This window comes from Mycteria americana, chromosome 11 (genome assembly GCF_035582795.1).
Source record: "Mycteria americana isolate JAX WOST 10 ecotype Jacksonville Zoo and Gardens chromosome 11, USCA_MyAme_1.0, whole genome shotgun sequence".
Lineage (NCBI taxonomy): Eukaryota > Metazoa > Chordata > Aves > Ciconiiformes > Ciconiidae > Mycteria > Mycteria americana.
The window spans coordinates 10,123,700-10,146,759 of record NC_134375.1 but is presented as its reverse complement, the minus strand read 5'-3'; the positions used below and the strand labels follow the sequence as shown (position 1 = coordinate 10,146,759).

At 45.0% G+C, this 23,060-nt stretch overlaps 1 protein-coding gene across 2 annotated transcripts; it reads left to right on the top strand.

Annotated features, from left to right (window-relative positions):
• Positions 1-188: 188 nt before the first annotated feature.
• Positions 189-23,017, top strand: LOC142415761 (cullin-associated NEDD8-dissociated protein 1-like). Of its 2 annotated transcripts, none has more exons than XM_075514485.1 (15): positions 189-412; positions 3,370-3,513; positions 7,477-7,631; positions 9,382-9,505; positions 10,157-10,413; positions 11,004-11,109; positions 11,815-11,963; positions 14,102-14,394; positions 15,776-15,917; positions 17,169-18,674; positions 19,067-19,162; positions 19,868-20,037; positions 20,156-20,320; positions 21,076-21,183; positions 21,402-23,017. In XM_075514485.1, exons 1-15 carry the CDS (start codon positions 345-347, stop codon positions 21,627-21,629), a joined length of 3,711 nt encoding a protein of 1,236 aa, XP_075370600.1. In that variant the 5' UTR covers positions 189-344; the 3' UTR covers positions 21,630-23,017. The 2 variants fall into 2 exon arrangements, with proteins under 2 accessions (XP_075370600.1, XP_075370601.1); XM_075514486.1 differs by lacking the exon at positions 189-412 and adding an exon at positions 1,822-1,901.
• Positions 23,018-23,060: the final 43 nt, after the last annotated feature.

Genomic DNA, 23,060 nt, shown 5'->3' with positions numbered 1-23,060 from the left:
CTCCGCCGGGCCGGGCGGCCGTGGGCCGGGCCGAGCCTTGTGCAGCGGGGCAGCCCGCGGCAGCGGGGAGAGGCACCGGCCGAGCACGGAAAACAAGCTGGCGCCGTCGCCGCCCGTAGGGCTTCGGGCTGCCGCTGGCCCCGCCGGCAGGGGCCGCCCCGCTCCGCTCCCGGCCGCGGGGCCCCTCGAGGCCGCCGCCCCCGGTCCCGGCCCGCCGCCTCGGGGGGGCGCCCGGCCGGCGGCGGCGGCCCTGAGGGGAGCGGGCGGGCGGCGGCGACGGCGGCGAGACCCCGGCCCCTGCGCCCGCCGCCATCTTCCCGCGCAGCCCCGGCGCCGCCGCCGCGATGGCCAGCGTCTCGTACCACATCTCCAGCCTGCTGGAGAAGATGACCTCCACGGACAAGGACTTCAGGTGCGGGGCCCGCCGCCCCCGGCACGGCACGGGCCGGGCCTGGCCATGCGGGCGGCAGCCACCCGGGGACGGCGCCTTGGGGCCTTGGGGGGGCTGCACGGGCGGGGGGCTTCCCACTGTGGGGGGTGCGTGTCCCTTCCCACGGGATCCCCCTTGCACGGGGGGGACCCTCTGCGTCAGGAGCAGGCACGGTGCCCCCGACCCTGCTGGCGGGTAAAATCCAACTGCAGGTGTGCGGGGTGTTTCTACACCAGAGGAATTAATCAGGTCTATTTACGGTATTTCAAGCCGCCTATGTTCTTCTGGCAGAGGGGGGAATGTAGAGAAACCAGCAACGTTCCCTTCCCTTGTCTGGATTGCTGCATAATGGAAGTGAACGAGAAAGCAACGTGGAAGGGGGAATAAAAGTCTTAACAGCTAGACTTTAAATTCTTTTTTGTTTTGCAAATGAAGAACATCGTAGCAAAAATGCTGAAATACTTCTTAGTTTGTTTTTCTGCTAGAAGGTTAGATCATCAGTGCATTAAAAAGGCTGAGAGGCACCAGTCTGAGCAGCTGTGTCACCCAGGTGATGGACGCTGCAGGTATCGGCTGTGCTCAGGTTGCTTTAAGAACTATTTCTGTGCAATGGGAAAATATGCCTCCCTAACAGGACTAAGATTCTTTTATTCTCTTTGTTTATGTTAGCAGAAAAAATTGACATCTTTTTAGGGTTGGGTCTGGTGGCTTGATATTTAAGGTGCCCTATAAAAAATTGTTAAAACTAACGAGTATGAAAGATTTCACCTATGAGCATATCGTTCTCTCAGCATCAACCTGGAAGGTCATGTTTGTGCCAAACCATATTTTGAGGTCTTTTAGAAGAGAGGGGTTAGTAATATCCTAAAAGTAGGTTGATTCTTGCAGAGGCTGCTGATGTTTTTCTGATGTTAAAACAGGTACTTTTTAAAGAAATCAGTGAACAAACAGTTTGTTCAAAGAATTTACAGTTAATACTCCAAACAAGATGTGCCCAACACAGGGCATGTGTCATGTTGTAGAGATATTCCAGGGCCATTTCCTCCCAGCACACAGTCAAATGTGAGCCCGTTGTCTGTCTTCAGTTGCACGACCAGTTATAGGACCAGGTTTCACATTCTTCCCTCTCATAAATGGATCCTTCTGCCAGTTTCGGAGGTCCTGTGGGCAGGACAGCAGCAGGTAGCGAGTCAAAAGCTGGATGTGTTGCCGTGGAAGACTCTGCTCAGCCTGTGGCCATAATTGGTCATGCTTGTTCTATGCAGACATTGAACTGCAAGTGCGGCTTAATTGCTCTTGCAGAATCAAAAACAGATTGCATATTGTTAACATTATAGGTCAGAGTCCCTCTGTTTTTCTCATTTTGGATTTCAGGCTGGCTATCTTAACACCACAGCAGTCCCTCGTTCCAGATGTACCTGGTTGCTACTCAAGAGCAGGCTTGCAGATTGAAGACACAAATGTTGCCCTGGTACATGAGATCTCTTACATGCTGAATGAATTACATCAGAGCCTAATTTAAAATGGAGGTGTCATTTGGTAAATGAGAGGGAAGAGCTTCTCTGTGGTTCCTTTTAGACGTCCATCCCTGTGCTGGAGCTAACATTAGAAAGGAACTAATATAAGATAACCACACATGTTTCTCAGAACCTCAGACTTCTATATTAGCACCTTTTACGTTTCCTGCTCCCAGGAAAACAGATACTTTCCAGAACTTCTCAATATCCATTTTGACGTTGTCCCTGTTAGAAAACTATATTGACTAACAGTCAGCTGGGATTTTATTTTTCCTTCTAAGCTGGAATGATAAATACTTGCTTGGTTTTGCTCATGGGAGAAAAAAAGTAGAATCGGAAATGTACCTTCATGCCAAATATTATCTGACATTGTGAAGCAAATGTGAGTATAATTAATTGGACAGTCATTGAGGATCAAAGAGCAGACAAGTGCTTCTTAATAAAAGGACACCAGAGAATCAGAAGTAGGAACTGGAGTGGTCAAGATTGCACATCTCCTGCAAAAAAGTAGCTTTTGTAGAGATCTTTTCAGCAATGGAAGCTGCGGCACAAGTGCAGCATCTGTGATTTGTTTTGGACCCAAGTGATAAAAAAGCCTTGCACGCCGTTGACAACATTGCATCCATCACCAGCAATGCCTCGGTGTAGCAAGATATTTAGTATCTTTTCTCTAGAACAGAAAACAAACCCCCCAAAACTTTGAGAGGGAGTTAAGCAAGGAAAGAGAATGAGCGTGTGGATGACACAACTGTTTGGATTAGTGAAGGCTCCCAGGAGCAGAAGGGTATGAACAAATTCTGGCTGGGCTGCACAATAGCAATCTACATATAGCCTAGGGAACTTCTAAGGTATAGTTTGCATGGAATCATGACTTTATTTTTCATTTTTGAGCTTGATAGCTTGATCCCTTTCTCCATGTGTGGGATCATACTATCACTGCTAAATAAGCCAGAAAGAACACAGTCAGGTGCATTCTTAGATCTTAGACTGGTTTTCCTAGGCCTGGCAATTGGTGAAAAATCCCACCATGATTTTGTCTAGCACAGTTAACCATCTTGATTTAGTCACTGAGAAAAAATACATTAAAAAGCATAAAAAGCTGGATGCCAATTTTAGAATTTTAATTTATCCCATCCCTGTTATGTATTTTAAGGAGAGGAGAGAACGTATATTTCTCATTTTCACAGATTCCTTGGCTAAACCCTTTTCACCAGCTACCTCTACCTGAGTTTTCCACTTGTAAGACAGTAGGAATTCTTTGTACCTTATTTTTCAGGACAGTGTAAAGGGTTGTAAGTTACTCTTTGAAAGTGTGTTTTCATACAAGTGCTAATTGTCAAGTTTTGTTGTCCAAAGTGATGCAAAGGAAATACATTTGTGTCTGTACATCGGCCAATCCACTTTTGCTATATGTTCTTTCAGGTTTATGGCCACCAACGACCTGATGATGGAACTGCAGAAAGATTCAATAAAACTAGATGAAGACAGCGAGAAAAAAGTTGTGAAAATGCTTTTGAAATTGCTGGAGGACAAAAATGGGGAAGTACAGAACCTTGCTGTCAAGTGGTAAGAGCCTCAGCAGTAATTACCATATTCCTTGGCAATAATAAAGCTGTCACAGACTGCAGAGCATGCATTAGAGGGGCGCCTGGCCCTGCAGCATTGGCACCTTACTCAAACCTCCCTTTGTAGGGGCTTTCCCTCTCATGCCAGGCACAGCAGTTTCTTTCTCTGTTGATATTCGGAAAGGGTGAGCATACAGATATCTTTGTAGAAGCAGTAGGTGATTTTGGAAGTAGTTCAGTGTTTGGTTTATATTATGAATCTTACCGTATTAAAAGTAGCATGCCTAAGATTTTATTTCTTCAGAGAGAAGCCCAGTTTAAAATTTCAGTCGTCAAGTTCCTCTCCTTTGTCAGGCTTTGAAATCCAGTGCTGAGTTTCCCAGTGGTCCTGTCTTTGATAGAGATGGTACTAAATGTGTATAGCCCTTCAAAAATGGCATTTGAATTTCAGGTCCAAGTCCTACTCTTCAAGGGTATTTTCATTAAAGTTTATAATGCACTTGGTATTTTTTCCCTGCTTTGACTCCAAGTGTAGCCTGTGCTGTTGCTTTGCCTTTGACCGTTTCAATAATTTTTTAATCCAAATGAAAAAGGCAGAAGGTTGCTTTATTACTGAATCATCTGATGAAATGATCCTACTGCTGACATGTTCTTTCCTGTCTCTTTCTCCCAACATGTCTAAATGGGAGTGTTCATTCTAGAAATGAAATTGAATGGGTCAGTTCACTCACAGGGCTCCAGAAAGGGGGGCCATTTAAAGACAACTGTGGGTTCCTGTATTTTTTCCTACTGTGGATCTTACTCATATTCCCTTCTTTTTAACCATATATTGCTTGTATCCCTGTACTTTCCCTGTGACTTTTGGCCCTTTCTGATTCCCACTGTCCTGACTTCTTCTAGCCCTGTTCCTGTCTCTGCCTGTTTTGGGTTTGTTTATTCTGTTTTTTAAAGCAAAACAGTTGGGCACTGAACAGAGTACAAATTTCTTTGCCTGTTTATCTATGGTTGCATTAGCAATAAGTCCATACTCATTACAATCTCTAATTCATCCAGAATGTGATAATGAGAAGGCCTCAAAATGGAACCGGTAGTATTTCGTTTTCATACTTAAGGAGGTACTTACAACAGTTACTGTCCAGGCAGTTATTCCCAGCCAGGTGGCAAGGATCTCTAAGAAGGAGAAATGTGATGGTTTGAAGGACACTGGCAGTTGGATTAGGCCCAAGTGTGGATCTGTGCAGCCCGCATCAGGATTGAGGAGTAAGTTAGGAAACTACTGAGAGGTCTTGCAGTTGACTTTATCATCTAAAACTATGATCTTATTTCTTCAGAGGAATGCTGAAATCACACTTCACAGCCAAAAAAACTCACAATTTTGAAATCCATATAAAAACTTGCCATGTTTCTGGTTCTGTGATTTTTTTTTTTTTCCAATTTAGATGAGTTCCTTAGCTTCTCTGTGCCTCAGTGTCCCTGTAAAATAGGGATAACCATCAGTTCTTTTCTGCATGTTGAGGTGTGAGATTGAACTCTGCTTGGACTTGCACAAAGTCATACTATTTAGTATTTCTTTTCTAATTCTTGTATTTCAGAGTAGCTACTCAGACTCTAAACAGCTATTACTGTCCTGATTGTTGAATTTAGGAATGGTCTTATACAGAACAGGCTGCGTGTGAGTTTTCTTTGTGTACTCTGGGAAACACTGCGCGTACAGTGTTTGTTAAGCATGCTGTTGGGGTAATTGTGGTAGGGAGCAGCCAGCAGGGAGACAACCACCTGTGCATAGGTGTTCCATACAGTTTGCATTGCTAGAGCTATGCCAAAAGGAAGAGAGAAAAAGAAGACAGAAAATGCATTTTTGTACAAGGATTTTATAAACTGTGTCCAGCAATAAACATTGTAGAGTGCTAGCACCATGTCTTCTCATACAAGTCTTAAGAAAATGTAAATAATCAAGGCCAATGTTTTGACAGTCCTGTTCAGCTCCCACTGAAGTCAGGGGCTTTTACCACTCACTGTCGGGAGCAGAACCTCTCCTGTGTGTAAGCTTCAGTGAAAGAAGGGTATGTTGAAAGCCCTACATGTGTCTCTGTCTCTTTTTGTACTCTATAGGCAACAGGTAGCCTTTCCTTTTGAGCCGTATGGCTCAAAGCCGCATTGATGATAGTCCCCAGGGATCAGTGGCTATGCCCTAGTATTATGCAGCATACAGAGCCAAAACCTTTAGTCCTTCTTTTCTGTATAACATATAAAAAAACAAAACAAAAACAAAAACAAAAAACAAAAAAACCCAAAAACTCCAAAGAGGCAGATTAGTCCTTTCCTTCACTCTACTTTCTATTTTCACTTGGCTATGTGAAGGGGAAGAGAGGGGAAAAAAGAACCATGAAACCTTCAGGAACCGGTTGTTTAAATACATTTTTGCTCTGGAACAGCAGCATGATGGTACTTTTAAAACTCTAGAACCCTGTTTAGAAAAATGGTTGTGCTGCACATGAATCACAGGGAGCTGTTCAATTCTCATATGTTTTTTGAACCCAGAGGAAAAGATCTATATTATTCAGTTCAAATCATTCAGTTTTGACTAGCCCCACAAGAAGGGGAACAAGGAAGCAGTGACTAACATTATGTACCTGGCACAGAAATTGGAGCGCAGCCACATCACCGCTACAACAAGTAGCTTCTCTGCAAGGTGGTATCGACTCACGGGAAGTAGAAAAATACCTGTAGCATCTGTCAGAAATCTCTGTTCAAGGCCAAATCCTTCCAAAGTCATTTCTAGATTTGGGCATGAAGAATCACCTAGTGGTGTTAATCTGCAAACTAGGGCCCCAGTTCTTCATCTGGGCAGACCATTCAGTGGGAGAGGAGGGGTGGCATAACCACGGGGGCTTGGGCATGGATCTCTGCCACGGGTGGGTCACGGGGCCATGGGCAAGCTCACTCAACCTGTAGAAGAGTGATGTGTTGTTAGGATTGAAATTGGGCACGAAGTATTTTCTGTGGATGTTCACTAAATCAAGAAGGTGGAGTTTGCTATGCAGTATGGTGTTTCCACTCATCTGTGTTTGCTTCTCATGAAAATTCTAGCAACCAGATTTGCTGTCTGTGAAACAGCAATTTCTTAGTATGGGATACAGAATATTAATGGGAAACAAATGCATTTTAAATTCATTAGCTTAATTCAAAGAGTTAAGTGCAGCCAGTTAGGGAAGGAAAGCTGTAATGTGACTTGCTGAAATACAGTTAATACTACACTTCACAAGTTACCTTGTAAAGATGCAAAAATAAATAGTTGCAAACAAATGCTGAAAAACACTCTGTGCACAATTTTGAATACAAACTTACCAGCAGGAAACATAGGTTATTAACAGAAAGTTCTTCTAATAATAATAATTTTTTAAAAGTGCAGGGGAAAGGGAGCGGTCTTCCCTCTGTTGTAAGTCTGAGCCTTGGCTCAGGTGGAGGTTTTCATACACACGGCAGAGGACAATAAGTAGCTAATTGTTTGTGCAAATCCATTTGGCATTTCCTCCTGACAGTCAGTTTTTGATGGTTGGTTTGTTTTTGGTTTTTTTTTCCAAAACTTGACTGTAGATTTTACCATTACTCTATGTAACATTGTTGCTTTGGTTCAAATTCATTGTGTCATAATTTCTGAGCTGCTCCTTCCAGTAAGATATTAACTAGCCTCATGTTTCCAGTAGTTGATGTGAAATGTCCTCCTACAAATCTGGTCTAAAATTCACTGAAGTCTGATACAGAGTTAACTGAGGCAACAATGCAGGGTATGTAAACCTAGGGACAGGACATGCTGCAGGGTATCGGTACTGGATACTGATGTTTTGGTAATATTTGCACTTGGGGCTGAGCTGCCTTTAAGGAGGAGTGAGCCCGAGCATCCGTTTTGATGGTGGAAAGCATCCCTCTTCCTCTTCATTCTGACTGGCTTCTCCTCCCACAGTCTGGGCCCGCTGGTTGGCAAAGTGAAGGAGTACCAGGTGGAAACCATTGTGGATACGCTGTGTACAAACATGTTATCTGACAAGGAACAGCTGCGGGATATCTCCAGCATTGGACTGAAAACAGTCATCTCCGAGCTGCCACCAGCTTCTACAGGTAAAATGTCTGTCCCTGTTTGTCACACTGAGGCAATGGGAGTCACAGCCTTTGGGAAACAGAGGAAAATGTGTAGTTCAGGGCCTAAAAGTTGCAGATTCCTCATTCACCTGCTAGAGGACAAGTAATGAAATAAGGAGGAGAGACAGTAGAAGTTGAGACACCAATGTGATTAAAGATGGGATGAAATGAAAACTTGAGCTGGTCACCGTGAGGATACTTAAGTCTGAAACTGCATCTGAGTTCTTGGAGAAATCAATTATTGTTTACAGCAATCCTAAAGCATTCAGCGTGCATCAAGATATTGCTGTCCAGGCAGTCTTGCAGGGCCATTGGTCTCCACATCAGCAATGCCACTGCCCTCTACGATCTCAGCAGCATCAGCACTGCACCACCTCCTGTCTGCAGCCCGGCTGGACTGAGTCTTCCGACTGCCACAGCTACCCTGGCTGCTTCTCCTGCATTTGGAACTATGTATCCCAAAAATGCAGCAGCTATTCAGGAGATACCTGAAGCTCCCAGAGATTTAAGTTTCCTCTCCAGCCATGTCATGTATCTGTTGTTCCTTCATGGCAGGTGGCCATGGCAGTGCTGCCAGGCTGCTGGATTTTAGGTTGGGAGGAGAACTAGAATTAGTATGCAAATACTTGCTGAACTCCTCTCTCAATTTTGGCAAAACGTTAAGCTCTTGTGAGCCGTCCTTTCAGAATTCTTTATTTAACATACATCACGTGAACTGAAACTGTTTTAGGGTAGCAACAGATAAGTCATCTCCTTAAGGGTTGGGATTGACACTGTGTGGGTAGAAGGCAGCAAAAGCAGTGTGGGTTTGCTGCAAAATTGAGAGGTTGGACATCTCCCCATGTGCTTTCTTCACCCTAAGCCCCACTCCGTGTAGTTGCTGTTGCTGTGGTGTTGTCTGGAGGAGAGGGAAGGTTTGAAATAATAGTCCAAGAAACAGCGTGTGCTTGAGGCAGGCTCTTTTCTCAGTGTTTTACAGCAGTTAATAATGCTCCAAGGATGTTCCACTTCTGCTTTGTCTCTGTTGCATCACAGAGGCTGTTCAGAATGGCGTGGGAAACAATTGTCCCTTCCTTTGAAAGTTTTGTGGAATTTGAAGCTGCTTATGCTTTGCACTGAACCAACTGGGAAAAAAAACACAAGAAAAATCAGTATTGGGACAGGCACACTCCAGCATGAAGACTAAACTTGTATCTAGACATTGATCTGGACTGTAGGAGATTGAGACTCTAGACAGTGGTTGTAATCTCAACACATTCTTTAACCTGGGTTATATATTATTTTGCGACAGATTTATCTAGTTCTACCCTTAAATCTCATCATGGAGCTGAAGCAGTTTCTGTCAAGACTGCTTTTCCTATGGAAAAAACCTCGATGTGTTGAAACTGAACATTTTCAAGTTAAAAACAGGGAAAAAATCATGCCAGAACCTTCCCACCCATCTCTGCTCCCTGCATTGCATGGACCTGTGAGGCCATTTTAGGCCAAAAGACACTCTCCAAGAAGGGAAGCTTCTTCCAAATAGTTGATGCATCATACCGCAGAGGGAGATACTTCACTGTTTGCAGTGTGTATTCACCATCTCAAACAAAAGCTAGTTGACTGCTATTCTGGTTACGTCTCCCAGTGGTGATTTCTTTTTTTTTTCAACGTAGGAGGGATTAAATGGTTCTTAGCAGTAAAAAGACTTCTTTTTAACTGACAGTGGGGAAAAATCTCTCTTTTGCAGGCTCCGCTATGACAGCAAATGTGTGTAAAAAGATCACAGCCCAGCTAACAGGAGCCATTGGCAAGCAGGAGGATGTATCTGTGCAGCTGGAGGCTCTTGACATCCTGTCAGATATGCTGAGCAGGTACCAAAGAATTTCCTTGTGACAGCTGTGTACGGCAGGGGGCTGCATGAATGTTTTTGCTTTTGATTTCTGTATTTCCCTAATCCTACTACGAGGACTTAAAAATAAAGGATTTGGGTTGCCGGCCGCTGGGGAGTATCTCAGCAAAGCAGATTCCCCGGCAGAGATGAGAGATGACATGCTGAGCCCTTCTGTGCTTGGGAATAGCAATAACATTGGTGATGGATCCCACAGAGGCTCAGTTCAAACAAATATAGGGAGGGAGAGGGCAAAGCAGGGAAGTTTATTTTAGCCCTGTGATCTGATCACACATGCATTTTTTTTCCTGGCTGCCTCTTTCTCTTGTTACATAAGTCAGAGTGACAGTGTCATATGTCAGCCGCATGCAGGAAATTATTGACAAACCCCAGGTCATCCAGAAGGACACCATCAAAATCAAACTCCTCCATGATGGAGACAAATAACCTCTCCCTGCATTCTACAGAACAAGTCAGTGTTCAGACCAAAATGCCAAACCCACCCTTTTCCTCTCTATCCCCACAACATGCATAGAGTCTTCATAGCTGAAGGATTTTTACATTTTTTGCTGGCGAGAGGGCTTTTTCTCTGAGGCTTTGACTTTCAACTTCTGTCTTGTGCTGTTGGTTGCAGACTAGGGGGAACACTCTACTCTTTCCATTCCTCCATTCTGAACTGCCTCCTTCCCCAGCTGACAAGCCCCAGGCTGGCAGTACGTAAAAGGGCCATCATTGCCTTGGGTCATCTTGTCTTGACCTGCAGCGGAAACATCTTCTCAGAGCTCACAGAGCATCTGCTTGCCGAGCTGAAGAAGAATGAGTCTACTTCTACTACCAGGACGTACATTCAGTGTGTTGCTGGCATCAGTAGGCAGGCTGGACACCGTGTAGGTAGGATGAGTAGCTTGAAATGATGCTGGGAAACGTGCATGCATTTTAGAGCAGCTCCTTTTAGTGGTAAAAGAAGTGTGCTCACTCTGTTCCTAATGTATTAGTGGCTTGTGCTTTTGTCCCTCTGTGGTCCTGGCCTCGCTCTCTGATCTCCACTTGGAAGGGAGGTGACACCAGAGTAACTCTCTGGCTGCCCTTCTGTAGTGATTTCATCTCAAGGTCTTGCAGTGCTTCCCTGGTCTGAATTAACACCTCTGTGAATTAGGTCAGTGGATTCACCCCATTTTAAATGAGAGGAGAAATGGAGGGCAGCATATTGTATTACTTGTCTAAAAGATCTGCCAGAGCTGAGATTAGGTCCTAGAAGATTTCTAATCACAGCTCTTACCATGACTGAAATGCCAGCAAGGGGCTGAAGACAGGGAGCAGGGGTCGTCTGCTTAAAATCCCTGCAAGGCTGGACCGTGAGGTCCAGGGGAGGAATGCTCTGCCAGGCACACAAAGGAAGTGGCAGATGACTGAACTGTTAGCTGCTCGGATGAGTGAAGGGTGGAATGATTTTTCACTGCTGCTTACTTTGTCTTTCCCAGGAGAACATCTGGAGAAGATAATTCCTCTGATTGTTCAGTACTGTAACGTGGAAGATGACGAGCTGAGAGAGTACTGCTTTCAGGCCTTTGAGTCTTTTGTGAGAAGGTGTGTGCCCTTGAGGAACAACTGTGCACCATCCTGTGCATCAGTGTCCTCCTAGTGTAAATATCTATACATTCAGCATCCAGGGTTGAGTACCTTCCTAGATGCATTCCTGTTGGGAAAGACAGTTCACAAATGAAATCCCTTCTTTACATACAGAGTTGGGCTTGAGTTATCAGCTGTTTTACCTCAGCATGTGAGACTGTTTCTGTATTGGTTTTGCAGGAGTGGGAGTTTTCCTTGTCCTTGGAGGATTCCTCAGCAAGAGGGAACTGCCTCACTCCTGGTGTGTGGAGGGAGTGGGAGGCAGGAAGGGGGCTCAAGCAGAAGAGCTCTGAGCTGCAGCTCTCCTGTTGTTTGGTCAAACGTTTACTACTTGTCTTGGAAAAGGAGCCCTGCAGAGCTGCTGAGGTTTTCTCCCATGAAGGGAGGATTCAACCAGGTGGTGAAGGCAATTTATTTACTTATGATGATTTACTTATGAAAATTATTTCCTTATAGAAGTCCTTGCATCCTCCGCAGGGGAATGTGGTCTTGCTTCGTGCACAGCAGGAAGGAGCGGCTCTGGTTTAACTGGTTTTAACAAAACGTTCATATAGTCTGTGAAGCATTTTGGGATCCTTTTGAGATGAATTATGTTATTTGGATATTTAAAATTGCTTAGTCTTTAATTTATTAACTCTTAGCATTTTTTATTTGTCATGATAGGTGCCCAAAGGAAATTGACCCTCACATCCCTAATGTGATGGGGTTATGTTTGAAGTACATCACCTTTGACCCAAACTACAACTATGATAATGAGGAGGAGGAAGAGGAAGAGATGATGGAAACTGAAAATGGGGAGGATGAAGAGCAAGGTGCCTGCTTGTGAGGATGACTGTGCTCAGCAGAACACTGGGTTAACATTTCTCCCCTTCCTGCTTTCTCACCCTCTGTGATGTTACTTTTCAGATCTGTTTCAAGACAGTCAGTTCTTTTAAACGTGTTATTTTAATTTACCAATGGTAATAATATAGCTGTATGCGCAAAGTTCCAGCAGTAATTCTGAGTTTGTTAGTTTTACTTTTTTCTGACAAAGTCCTCAGATCTCTGCCTGCCTTAGGCGACAGCGAAAACACTGAAACTTGAACTCTGAACTAGCTTAGTGGAGAGCTAGACCAAGGAAGCACTGTTTTTCCTGTGCCTGCTGACTGTGGGAGTTTCTTAGTGCACATCCAGCAAGCAGCCAGGCTTAACGCCTGAGGAGATCCTGAGGAGCAGCTACTCAGCCATCCTGATTGTTGTAAACGCTCCCTTGTGCTCCCAAAGGTGCTGGTGCTGCTTGCAGCCTGCCAGGCAGACCTCAGACCCCTGCTCCAAGCAGCTGACTTGATATGCATGGGTTGTTCTTCAAGGGACGGCGTGAACACTGTCGCTCTTGCCTGCTCTCTGGTCCAAACCTCAGGTGGGGACACCATGCATTTGAATGCAGCTGTAACACCAATTCCTGTCTGTCCTTATAGTTTAGCTCTAGTAGGCTTAGGCTTATGTGAGAGAGATGGCTCCTTACTGGGGTCCTGACAAAATGGTATTTCTTGAAAAGAAAGATGTTACGGGCAGATCTAGAAATTGCAGTTAAACAGTTACCCTCTTACTGCATCTACTGGGGTGTTAAGCAGTGTTACCTTTTTTAACCAGGCAGCTAGCCAGCATTTGTAGCTTACTCTGGTTAGAAAAGGAATCAGAAGTCTTTGATGTGGTCTCACTTATTTACAAAACTGGACAAACTCCTGTTTTCCCTGGTCGCAGGGGAGGTCAGGCAAGCAAGCAGTACTTCCAGGCTGCCACAGCCAGCACCCCTGCCAGGATGTGTCAGAACCATGCTGCTTTGTCAGGCTGCAGCTTTTTCTTGGTGTCTGCGTTGCTTCCTCTAATCTCTCCGTCTGCTAGGGTGTTTTCCACACATACACACTGTTCCTGAGCACAACAGCCAGCCACAGCTCATCTTTGCAGTCACCTAGAGGCTGCAGAGCCTGTACTTGTGCACTTGTGCCCCTCTTTGCGAGGCTGGTTGCTTTTTTTTGCAGGAAGAGGTATGTGCTTAACTGCTATTTTAAGTGAAAGCCTGCAATTTTGATTTAACAGTTTCAGGGCAACTTAACTCAGCCTACAAATATAGTAGCCACATGATTACATTTTTACTATAAGGTAGCTATTTTTACTACCTTGTAGCAGAAGAAAGCAAAGCTACAATCCTGAACACTTAAAAGTGCCACCATTAAAAATATCTTGGTCCACCTCTAAAAATGTCTTAGTCATCAGTGAAGGCAATCTGATACTGTCTTCAAAAGAGACCTCTCACTTATTTTCTGAATTGTGTTTACTTTGAGGTGGATGTTGAGCCTTGGTCAGATAGGAGGGGTACCTTTAATGCCTGTTAGCTATAGACAACATTTCATAATGTCTGTATTTATAGATGCATATAGTGTGGCAGCTAAGAGCAAAAGTTAGAACAAGTTCCCTGGAAGAAAGGCATTTTTGTTTACTTTCATACTAATTGGGGTAAGATCCTGGCTGGCTTCCTGAAGAATATGTTAAATGTTCTGCCAGTAACATAGTAAATTGTAATGCTGTTTTGTGCCATTCAGAAATTGCTAAGACAAATATTTACATATTTCTGGCTTTAAAATCTGGGAACCTCATTCTCCCTTCAAAACAAAAGCCTTGATGCCTGAGCTGAAGTGGCCAGTAAGGGTAGTAACATTAAGGTTTATTCTCCATCAGCTCTTACTTGGAACAGAATAATCAATATGACAAGGCAGCCCTGGGTCATATTGGCTGGTAATGACATCTGTAGGGACAGGCTATTCTGGACAATTCCGTGTTCCCAGATGTGTGTGAGTTACTGGCATCTGTTTGTCTGGTCAGCTGGAGAGGGAAGCTCTGAGGATCAAGTGATCTCTAGCTCCGGTTTTCTCACAATGGTGCACCTTGTTTTCCCTTGTCTTCTTTCCAGAAAGTGATGATGAGTACAGCGACGATGATGACATCAGCTGGAAAGTCCGCAGGTCTGCAGCGAAGTGCCTGGAGGCCATTGTCAGCAGCAGGCATGATCTCCTTCAGGACTTCTACAAAACTCTTTCCCCGGTCTTGATAAGCAGATTCAAAGAGAGGGAGGAGAATGTCAAAGCTGACATCTTCAGTGCTTATATCTCCTTGCTGAAGCAAACGCTGCCCATCCAGAGCTGGCTGCATGCTTCAGATGCCTCTGGCAAAGATGACGTTCCCCTGACAATGCTTCAGAACCAGGTGCGTGAGGAGATGGCAGGCTGGATTAAATCAGAAGGCAATGAAGAGAAGTACGTACCGTGCCACCAATGAATATGCCTAGTAGTTAAGCTTGAGAACATAGCTAGCTGAAGGAGCCCTTGCGCATGCAACCAGAGGGGACCAAATCCTGAGGGCTGACTGTTTACTGTTTGTCTCCTGCCATTCCCAGGGAGAGAGCACTGAGCCAGTGCAGGGGCAGTGAGATATAAGCTGCATTGCCTGCCTCCGCTAGCCTCTGGCATGTGTTTGCAGACTGTGTATGAGACAGGTTAGCCTTTGGGTAAGGTGTCAGTCTGTTGCCTGACAGTTACTCCAGCTGCTGCTCAGGAAACTCATTGAATACCTCGTGGTAGAAGTGTTCCAGAGTAAGCCACTAGAAGCTCAGTAAGGTTTGGATCTGGTTGGTAGGCATATGAGAGCATGCGACTCTCTTCATTATGGGAAAACAGCCAGTGGCTTCCAGGGTAGCTTGCTGTGGTTGTGCACACAGTCTGCATAGCACTGCTGATCAGATAAACAATAGTGGAAGCAATTTTTCTGACACACTGCTTTAATTCAGAAATACACTGGAGTAATTACAGTCAGAATAATTTAGCCACACATGCTGATCAGGGCTCTGCCTAGCCCAGGATCCTTGCTAACGCTGTGGTCCACACATGCCATTTTAGAAGAAGACAAAAGAAACATTGGAAATAACCATGTTGTTATAGGGTAGCATGACCGTGAGAGCAGCTTTTTGTGGCTGATACTACTACTGACTGGTGAGTCCTTGAAGCAGGAGGGTTAAAATCCCTGCCAAAATGTAATTACATCACTGATTAATCATCTTATATGTACAAGATCTTTATTTAAATAAACTTGCATCTCAGCCCTGTGATTTGTTTTTTGGTTTCACTGAAACACTGGCAGGGTGTCCAAGTTTAAATATAGTGATGGGACTACATCTTTAAACAGCAGACCAGGAAGGAATCATAAAACTCAACTCTTTTAGCAGTGTGTCCTGGTCTGATCATATTGTTGTGTTTCTTTAAGCTTCTGTGTTAGGGGATAACACCAACTTCAGGAAGGGCTGCTTAGGAGTCTGTTTGTAGAATACGGAAAAGCAGAATAAAGTCCCTTCCAGCTCTTCTGTTCATGTATCTTTTCTTCACGTGCACTGTCTTGTAATCTATCCCAAGTCCGTTCTCCTCTGGTGAACAGGTGCACTCTTTCTTGCTGTCTCCCTGTTAGTTCTCTTGCTTTATTGTCAGTGCCTCTGGCTCAGGCTCAGCTGAGCAAGCTGCTTTGGTAGCATAGCTCTGTGCCCTGGAAGCCGGGATGACTGATACGTTTCTTTCTGGTTTTCTTTTCCAAACTGCAGGTCCCCAACATCGTCAAGGCTTTGCACAAGCAGCTGAAAGAAAAGAGCATCAAATCAAGACAGGGTTGTTTCAGCCTCCTGACAGAACTGGCCAATGTTCTTCCCGGTTGCCTGGCAGATCACATCCCTGCACTAGTCCCTGGTAAACTTGTCCGTGGTCTGGGGGTGAAGGAGCAGGGTTGGCTCAGTGCGTTCCTAACATGTATGCTCCTTGCCTGCATGTTGCAGTTTTATTCCTGTATATTTTCTCTGCTCAGTATCAGGACATACACATCAAGTTCTGCTCCATGTTGATGTGCTAAACAGCTCCCAGATCGATCCTGGCTTCTGTCTACCACTGAAAGCCAGGATAAGAATATCAAGTTCATTTCTACAGTCTCCTGAAGGGATGCTTTTAGCAGGGCCTGTTCCAGCCTCCTTTGAAACTAGCTGGAATTACACTGTTAGCCTGCTGAGACAAGTGACATTTTCTCTTACAAAATGTAGTGGCATTTTAAAAATTATTTGTATTGACTGATTATTTAATTTGCACCACCGCATTTTTCTCTGAGCTTTCCTGCCTATAGGTTTGTGAAGCATCCCACACTGCTGACAGGCTCATAATACTAAGGTCCTGCCTTTGCCTTTGGTGTGACTGTATAGTAAATATAAAAAAAAGTCTCCTGTGATTTTCTGGGCCTGATCCATGCACCTCCCTCTTAGGAATTAATAGATTGGAAAAAAATATTCAAACCAAGAGTCAGGTATGACTTCAGGGGTAGCAAGCAGTATTGTTGTAAATGTTTCTCATTAAGTCTTCTGGGAAACATAAATATGTGCCACAGAAATTGGACTTGGAAGTACCTCCCTTCTACAAAAGCAGTCCATCTTTAATGGTCCACAGTTATGTTCCAAACAATACTAACAGAAGTTGTAAAACTAGATAAACATAAGAGCCCCTGCTTTTCTTTCTTTTTTTTTTTTTTTGAAAGACTTCCCACAGAAGTATGGAGGAAAAACTCATGAAGGGGCATTCCTGCTGCCTGGCGTGCCTGTTGTTGAGACTAGGCTTTCCCAGTCTTAATTTCATGCCATTTTGTGGTACTTATTTGCACTTGACTAACCATCCCTTCTCGTGTCAGCCCAGGATGACCTTTCGAATTAACTTTTTAAAGTTTTCGTAGGCAGCCATCCAGGACTACTACAAAGAATAGTTACGTCTGAATTGATACTTCCTGGAAAGCAGAAAGACAGCAAGGAGAGTAGTCCTTTTTAATGGCATCCATCTTTTGGGTGGGGCAAGGAAAGAAAGAAAACAGATTCGGATTGTGTCCATTTTTTGAGGGGGGGAGTGGGTTTGATAAAAACCACTTGATGAAGTAAGACAGCAGTCATTCTTGTCTCTTCTGCACAGGTATTATTTTCTCCTTGGCCGATAAATCCAGCTCCTCCAACATGAGGATTGATACACTGTCTTTCCTTCATGTTCTTCTTTGCAACCACCAGCCAGAGGTATTTCATCCTCATATCAAAAGCCTGCTACCTCCTGTTGTGACCTGTATTGGAGACCCCTTTTATAAGATCACTTCAGAAGCTCTGCTGGTTACTCAGCAACTTGTGAAAGTTATCAGGCCTTTGGACAAATCTTGCACTTTTGATGCCAAGCCCTATGTGAAGGACCTTTTCCCTGGTACTCTGAAGCGACTGAAGGCAGCTGACATTGACCAGGAGGTGAAAGAGCGTGCTATCTCCTGCATGGGACAAATCATTTACAATCTGGGAGACCATTTAAGCACTGATCTCCAGCCAACCTTGAAGATATTTCTGGAGAGGCTCAAAAATGAAATCACCAGATTGACAACAGTCAAAGCATTAACCTTAATTGCTAGTTCCCCACTTAAAATAGATTTGAGACCCATTCTAGGGGAAGGTTTCCCCATTCTAGCTTCCTTCTTGAGAAAGAATCAACGTGCCTTGAAATTGAGCACTCTGACTGCTCTGGACATCCTGGTGAAGAACTACAGTGACAGCCTCAAGCCTGCCATGATAGAGTCTGTCCTAACAGAGCTTCCCGCTTTAATTACTGAGAGCGACATGCATGTTTCCCAGGTGGCTATCACGTTCCTTACTACATTAGCTAAGGTTTGTCCATCCTGCATCTCTAAGATCAGCGGTTCAGTTCTTGCTGAAATCTTTCAGCTTGTCCACTCGCCTTTGCTCCAAGGAGGGGCGCTGAACGCCATCATAGACTTCTTCCAGGCCCTGGTTCTGACAAAGACGGCCACCATGGGTTACTCGGAGCTGATGAAGCAGCTGACTGCACCTATTTACTCCTCAGGTTCAGCCGGGGCATCAGTGACGTTACACAAACAGGCGTATTACTCAGTTGCAAAGTGCGTGGCAGCCCTTTCTTCAGCCTGCCCAAAGGAAGCGTCAGCGATAGTGAATCAGTTTATCCAGGATGTAAAAAACCCCAAGTCCAGCTCTGCTGTTAAAGTGCTAGCTTTCCTTTCACTGGCAGAGATGGGGCGCACCATGAACCTCAGTGCTCAGAGAGAGCTCAAAACTGTCATCCTGGAAGCATTCACTTCCCCCAGCGAAGAGGTGAAATCTGCTGCTTCCTATGCGTTGGGGAACATCAGTGTTGGGAATCTTAAGGAGTATCTTCCCTTCATGCTGAAAGAGATCGGAAGCCAGCCCAAGAGACAGTACCTCCTGCTGCACTCTCTAAAAGAAGTCATCAGCTCCTCCCCAGCCGATGGCCTCAAACCTTACGTAGAGGATATTTGGGCTCTGCTTTTCAAGCACTGTGAGTGCACAGAGGAAGGGACGCGCAACGTGGTGGCTGAATGCTTGGGGAAGCTGACTTTGGTGAATCCCTCTGAGCTGCTGCCCCGGTTGAAAAAACAGTTGTCATCAGGTAATGGGAAGGGCAATGGTGAGAGTGGGGAAATGCCTTGTTTTGCTGGAAAGTCCTCTTGTAAACTGCTGGTGGGTTCAACAGGGAGCAAAGCCAGTCTGCAGAGGCAAGAAGGAAACAAGAGGGATCTCTGCAAGGGGGGATCAGAGTTGCACAGGATGCAGGATGCACTGGGTTGCACAGGATGCAGGAGGGTGTTAGGAACAGGGACCGCCGATGGAGGTTGTGCTGGGGCAGGCTTTAAACAAGGAGGTTGTTAAGACAAATCCGCTGTTCTCTTATCTCTTGAATGCATGTGTAGTGTGACCAAGAGCAGAATATGCACTTCAAAATTACAGCAATGATTTTGTCTCTTGATCTTCCACTGTTTTTTCTTTCCATCTTCATCGCAGGCTCTCCACATGCCCGGAGCACGGTGGTAACTGCAGTCAAATTCACAATTGCAGACCAGCCTCAGCCTATTGATGCTCTTCTGAAAGGCTGCATAGGTAGGCTAGTACAAATAGCAGTGTGAGCTGGGAACATGAGATGTCTTAGGCATCATTAGCAGCTTGGGGATTTTTCACACCTATGTGAACCTCATCTAATGCAGTTAGTAGTTTTTATCTGTGTTTCTCTGCTTTTGGGATTAAAGAGCAACACTGCCATGTGAGTCCTTGTTAAGTGCTCCGATACCTTGCTCTTGGGCATGTTCCATTGGTGACAGAATTTTTTAGGGAGCAGAAGTTCCTTCTGTGTTTAAACTTATGATTCAAGCATCTCATGACAAGGATCTTGTAAAATATAACCTACATTAAAAAGGTCTTATGTCTAGGGAGCCTGCATCTCAGATCTGTTGTATAAAACTGGGCCTTCTGTTTCAGAGAAGTCTGAGCAGATGAGATCTGAGCAAGAAAAAACCAAAAAAACAATTTCCTTGAATACCAAGCTTCTGATTTGCCTTTAGGATGAGATGGCTAGAATCATGCGGTTTGTTTGTATGCCCAAGTGCAGAACAGTTATGTTTCTTCCATTTACTATATCCCAGATGAAGGGAAGGAACCCATCTCTAATGTCTCTGTTAGACTGCACCCGTAGAGTTATTTTACTGTAGGTGCTTTCATAACCAGGCTCCTTGAAATACATTGTGATACACTTTTAAAATACTTTTAAAACACTGCAGCAGGACTGACTGGTGTGTTCTTATCCCACAGGTGACTTCTTAAAAACTCTTCAGGATCCAGACCTGAATGTTCGACGTGTGGCTTTAGCCATGTTTAATTCTGCTGCTCACAACAAACCTTCTTTAATCCGAGATTTACTAAATGCAGTTCTCCCCAGCCTATATAATGAAACGAAGGTCAGAAGGGAACTCATCCGGGAGGTATGTCATTAGTTCAGCTTGGGTGCAATACGGCAGCGACTCAGTGCGTGCGAAGCTGAGATGAAGCTGTCACCTTGTCTGCTGTTAGGTGACAGCTGTATTTTTTTTCTGGTTTAAGGTAGAAATGGGGCCATTCAAGCACACAGTGGATGATGGCCTTGACGTGAGGAAAGCTGCTTTTGAATGCATGTATACACTGCTGGAAAGCTGCCTTGACCGACTGGATATCTACGAGTACCTGAACCATGTGGAGGATGGACTGAAGGATCACTATGACATTCGGGTAGATGCTGTGCCTTAACTGCTGGAGGGTGGTGAAGTCACTGAGGTTATTCGTTCTCTGGGGGGCTGGGCTTGAACTGAGCTGGTGTGTCACCACAGCACAGAGTGCCTCTGCCATGCCGTTTCCTATTCTCTGCAACTGCTGCAGCCTTTCATCTGACATTGTCTAGCTCTAGTTTGACCGTGGTGGCCTTGAAAACGCAACCCTGGTGTAGCTGGTTTTATAGGAAATTTGCCAAAGCCTAAACCAAGTTCCTTGTGCCTTTAAACTTATGATTGCCACTTGCTCAGTGTGGCCAGTGACACTATATTAAAAAAAATTTAGCATTGTCATTGTTGATGGCCTCATAGCTTAATAGGAAGTGCTACATCCTTTTAATACTATTATTTGACTTACCTCCACTTAGACGTGGGTACAGCAATGGCACGATCCCTGTGCTGAACGTTGCCATTTCTCTCAAAGGCTGTCAGCCCTTTACAGACACCCGAGAGCAGGGCACCACACGCCCCTGGGACCAGAGCCCAGCTGGGCAACTCTTGTACGTTGGCTGCCAGTGGGTGCATTTCTAATACGACCAAAGCTCTTACTAAAACCCCTTGCACAAGTGCAAAGAAACTCACCACCGTGTGGGTACAGCATGACACCACAGGGAGAACAACCACGCGGGCTCCAGCAGAGAGGATCCACACTCTAAGCCTGGGGGATCGGAGGGTGCAGTGAAGCAACACCTGTTTTATCTTTCCTCCTTTGTCTAGATGCTAACTTTCATAATGTTGGCTCGGCTATCCACACTCTGTCCCAACGCCGTGCTGCAACGGCTTGAGCGACTGATTGAGCCTCTCCGGGCAACTTGCTCCACAAAGGTAAGATCAGGCAGAGAGTGTGACACACTGGGGGTGGGTTCCGCCACAAAGCCACCTGTGCTGTTGGCCTTCTCTCTCACTGCTTCTTAGCAGCCCACTCCCCACACTCCTCTGGTTAGAAAATAACCTGCTTGTCTCTCTCTCTGCTGGCATTTGATTCTTTGTGCCTCTACTGTCTTTTCTAAATGCCAACTAAAAATGGTACTTTGGATTTGTAGGTAAAAGCTGGTTCTGTGAAACAGGAGTTTGAGAAGCAGGATGAACTGAAGCGATCCGCCATGAGAGCAGTAGCTGCTCTCCTGACCATCCCTGAAGTAGAGAAAAGTCCAGTGATGGCTGAGTTTTCATCTCAGATCAGATCCAATCCTGAAATGGCATCACTTTTTGAGAGCATTCAGAAAGATTCTGCTTCCCTACCCACCTCAGAGTCGATGGACATGAGCTAAGTAAGATCTGCCTGTTTACTCCACCACCTTCCTGCCCTCGCAATGCATTACGCGAACGGAGACGCCACAGATGGGCCAAGGAAAAACGTCATCGAGCTGGTCTCTACTGCAACAGCTGCTTGCACGTCACTGGGTGCCAACAGGAGAAAACGGCTGGGTCCAGCTGCACTTGCATCAGACACCTGGCTGAATTGTAACGAGATATGTGAGATAAGGGAAGTGCGTCCTTACGTAGGGGAGGGGTTGGAAGACGAGTATTCTCATTTTTCAGCAAGATTTTAAGAGGTGTACAAAGCAATCGAAATTGAGTGTGGTTCCAGGAAAAATGGAAACTACTTCCTGAAGTATTTCCTTACTGTAGTGCAAAGAAAAATAGTTTAAAATGTTTTTTTTTAACCACTGCACATGCACTTTCAACCCCAAATTGCCTGAAGAATGTATATTGTTTCACTGAATAACACGGCTAAAAACTAGAAGTCACATCTTTAATTAGTGATGAGCATAACAACCATAGGCCCTGCTTCAAAAAGAGGAGACTTGCATTAGCCAAGCTGCAGGAGCTGTATGGGGGTAGTTCGTTACCCAGACCCCCCCGGCTTTCCACCTGGGGCTCAATTCACAAAACAGGCACCGATAGTTTAGTGTTTCTGTGGTGTTTGGGCAATACAAAGCTATCTTGCTTGACTTCCCTTTTTACGGTTTTGACTGCAAAATACCTCAACCAGCCGTCTTCCAAAAGATCACGTACTTGATTGCGTTACAGTAACAAACCTTATGCTAAGCTTTTCTTTGCATTTAACGCTGGCTTATCTTCCCCCTTCAAGCAGCTCAGTGTTTGTGTTCAGCGACCAGCCACAAAGGCACCGATCTACGCTGAACTCTGGTCACTGAACAGCAGCAGACATTTGCAGAAAAGCTGGTACTCAGTGTTTTAGTGTCACAGAAGTAAGAGGTGAAAATCAGTAGCCAGAGGTGCAAGCACACCAGCAGCCCACACCAACCCTTCTGTCATTTGAAAACTTACTCTTTATAGTGGCTGTTGTGTTCAAATCCTGCTTTGCATAGGGGGGAAAAAAGCCTTAAGAGACAGAGAGGATGTAACAGCAAATTAGAAAACAAGGCCACCACGACACACTTGTAGCTAGGGAGCTGTAATAAGCTTTCATGTCTCCTTTTTTGACAGAGTGGTTGATGTGAAAAATATTTATAGCGCTGTGTGAAAGAACATCCATTCTGTTTGATTGGTATAAAAAATAAAACACTTGTGAAGCTGCATGCACTCCCGCATTTATTAGCTATCACAGTGACAGTGCAAATCACTACCACGAGCAAGCATGCTGCTCTGAGTCCAGCCTTGGGCAGCTGGGCTCACGCAGTGGTTGCACCGGAGCCACACCACTGCTGAACCCCAGCAGCAGGCGGCTGCCCCAC

Bases quoted from the DNA above. Each gene is read 5' to 3' on its own strand.
- LOC142415761 (XM_075514485.1), top strand. From the start codon at position 345: ATGGCCAGCGTCTCGTACCACATCTCCAGCCTGCTGGAGAAGATGACC. The intron at 18,675-19,066 runs GTAATGGGAAGG...TCTTCATCGCAG, and splicing joins GAAAAAACAGTTGTCATCAG to GCTCTCCACATGCCCGGAGC. The intron at 19,163-19,867 runs GTAGGCTAGTAC...CTTATCCCACAG, and splicing joins TCTTCTGAAAGGCTGCATAG to GTGACTTCTTAAAAACTCTT.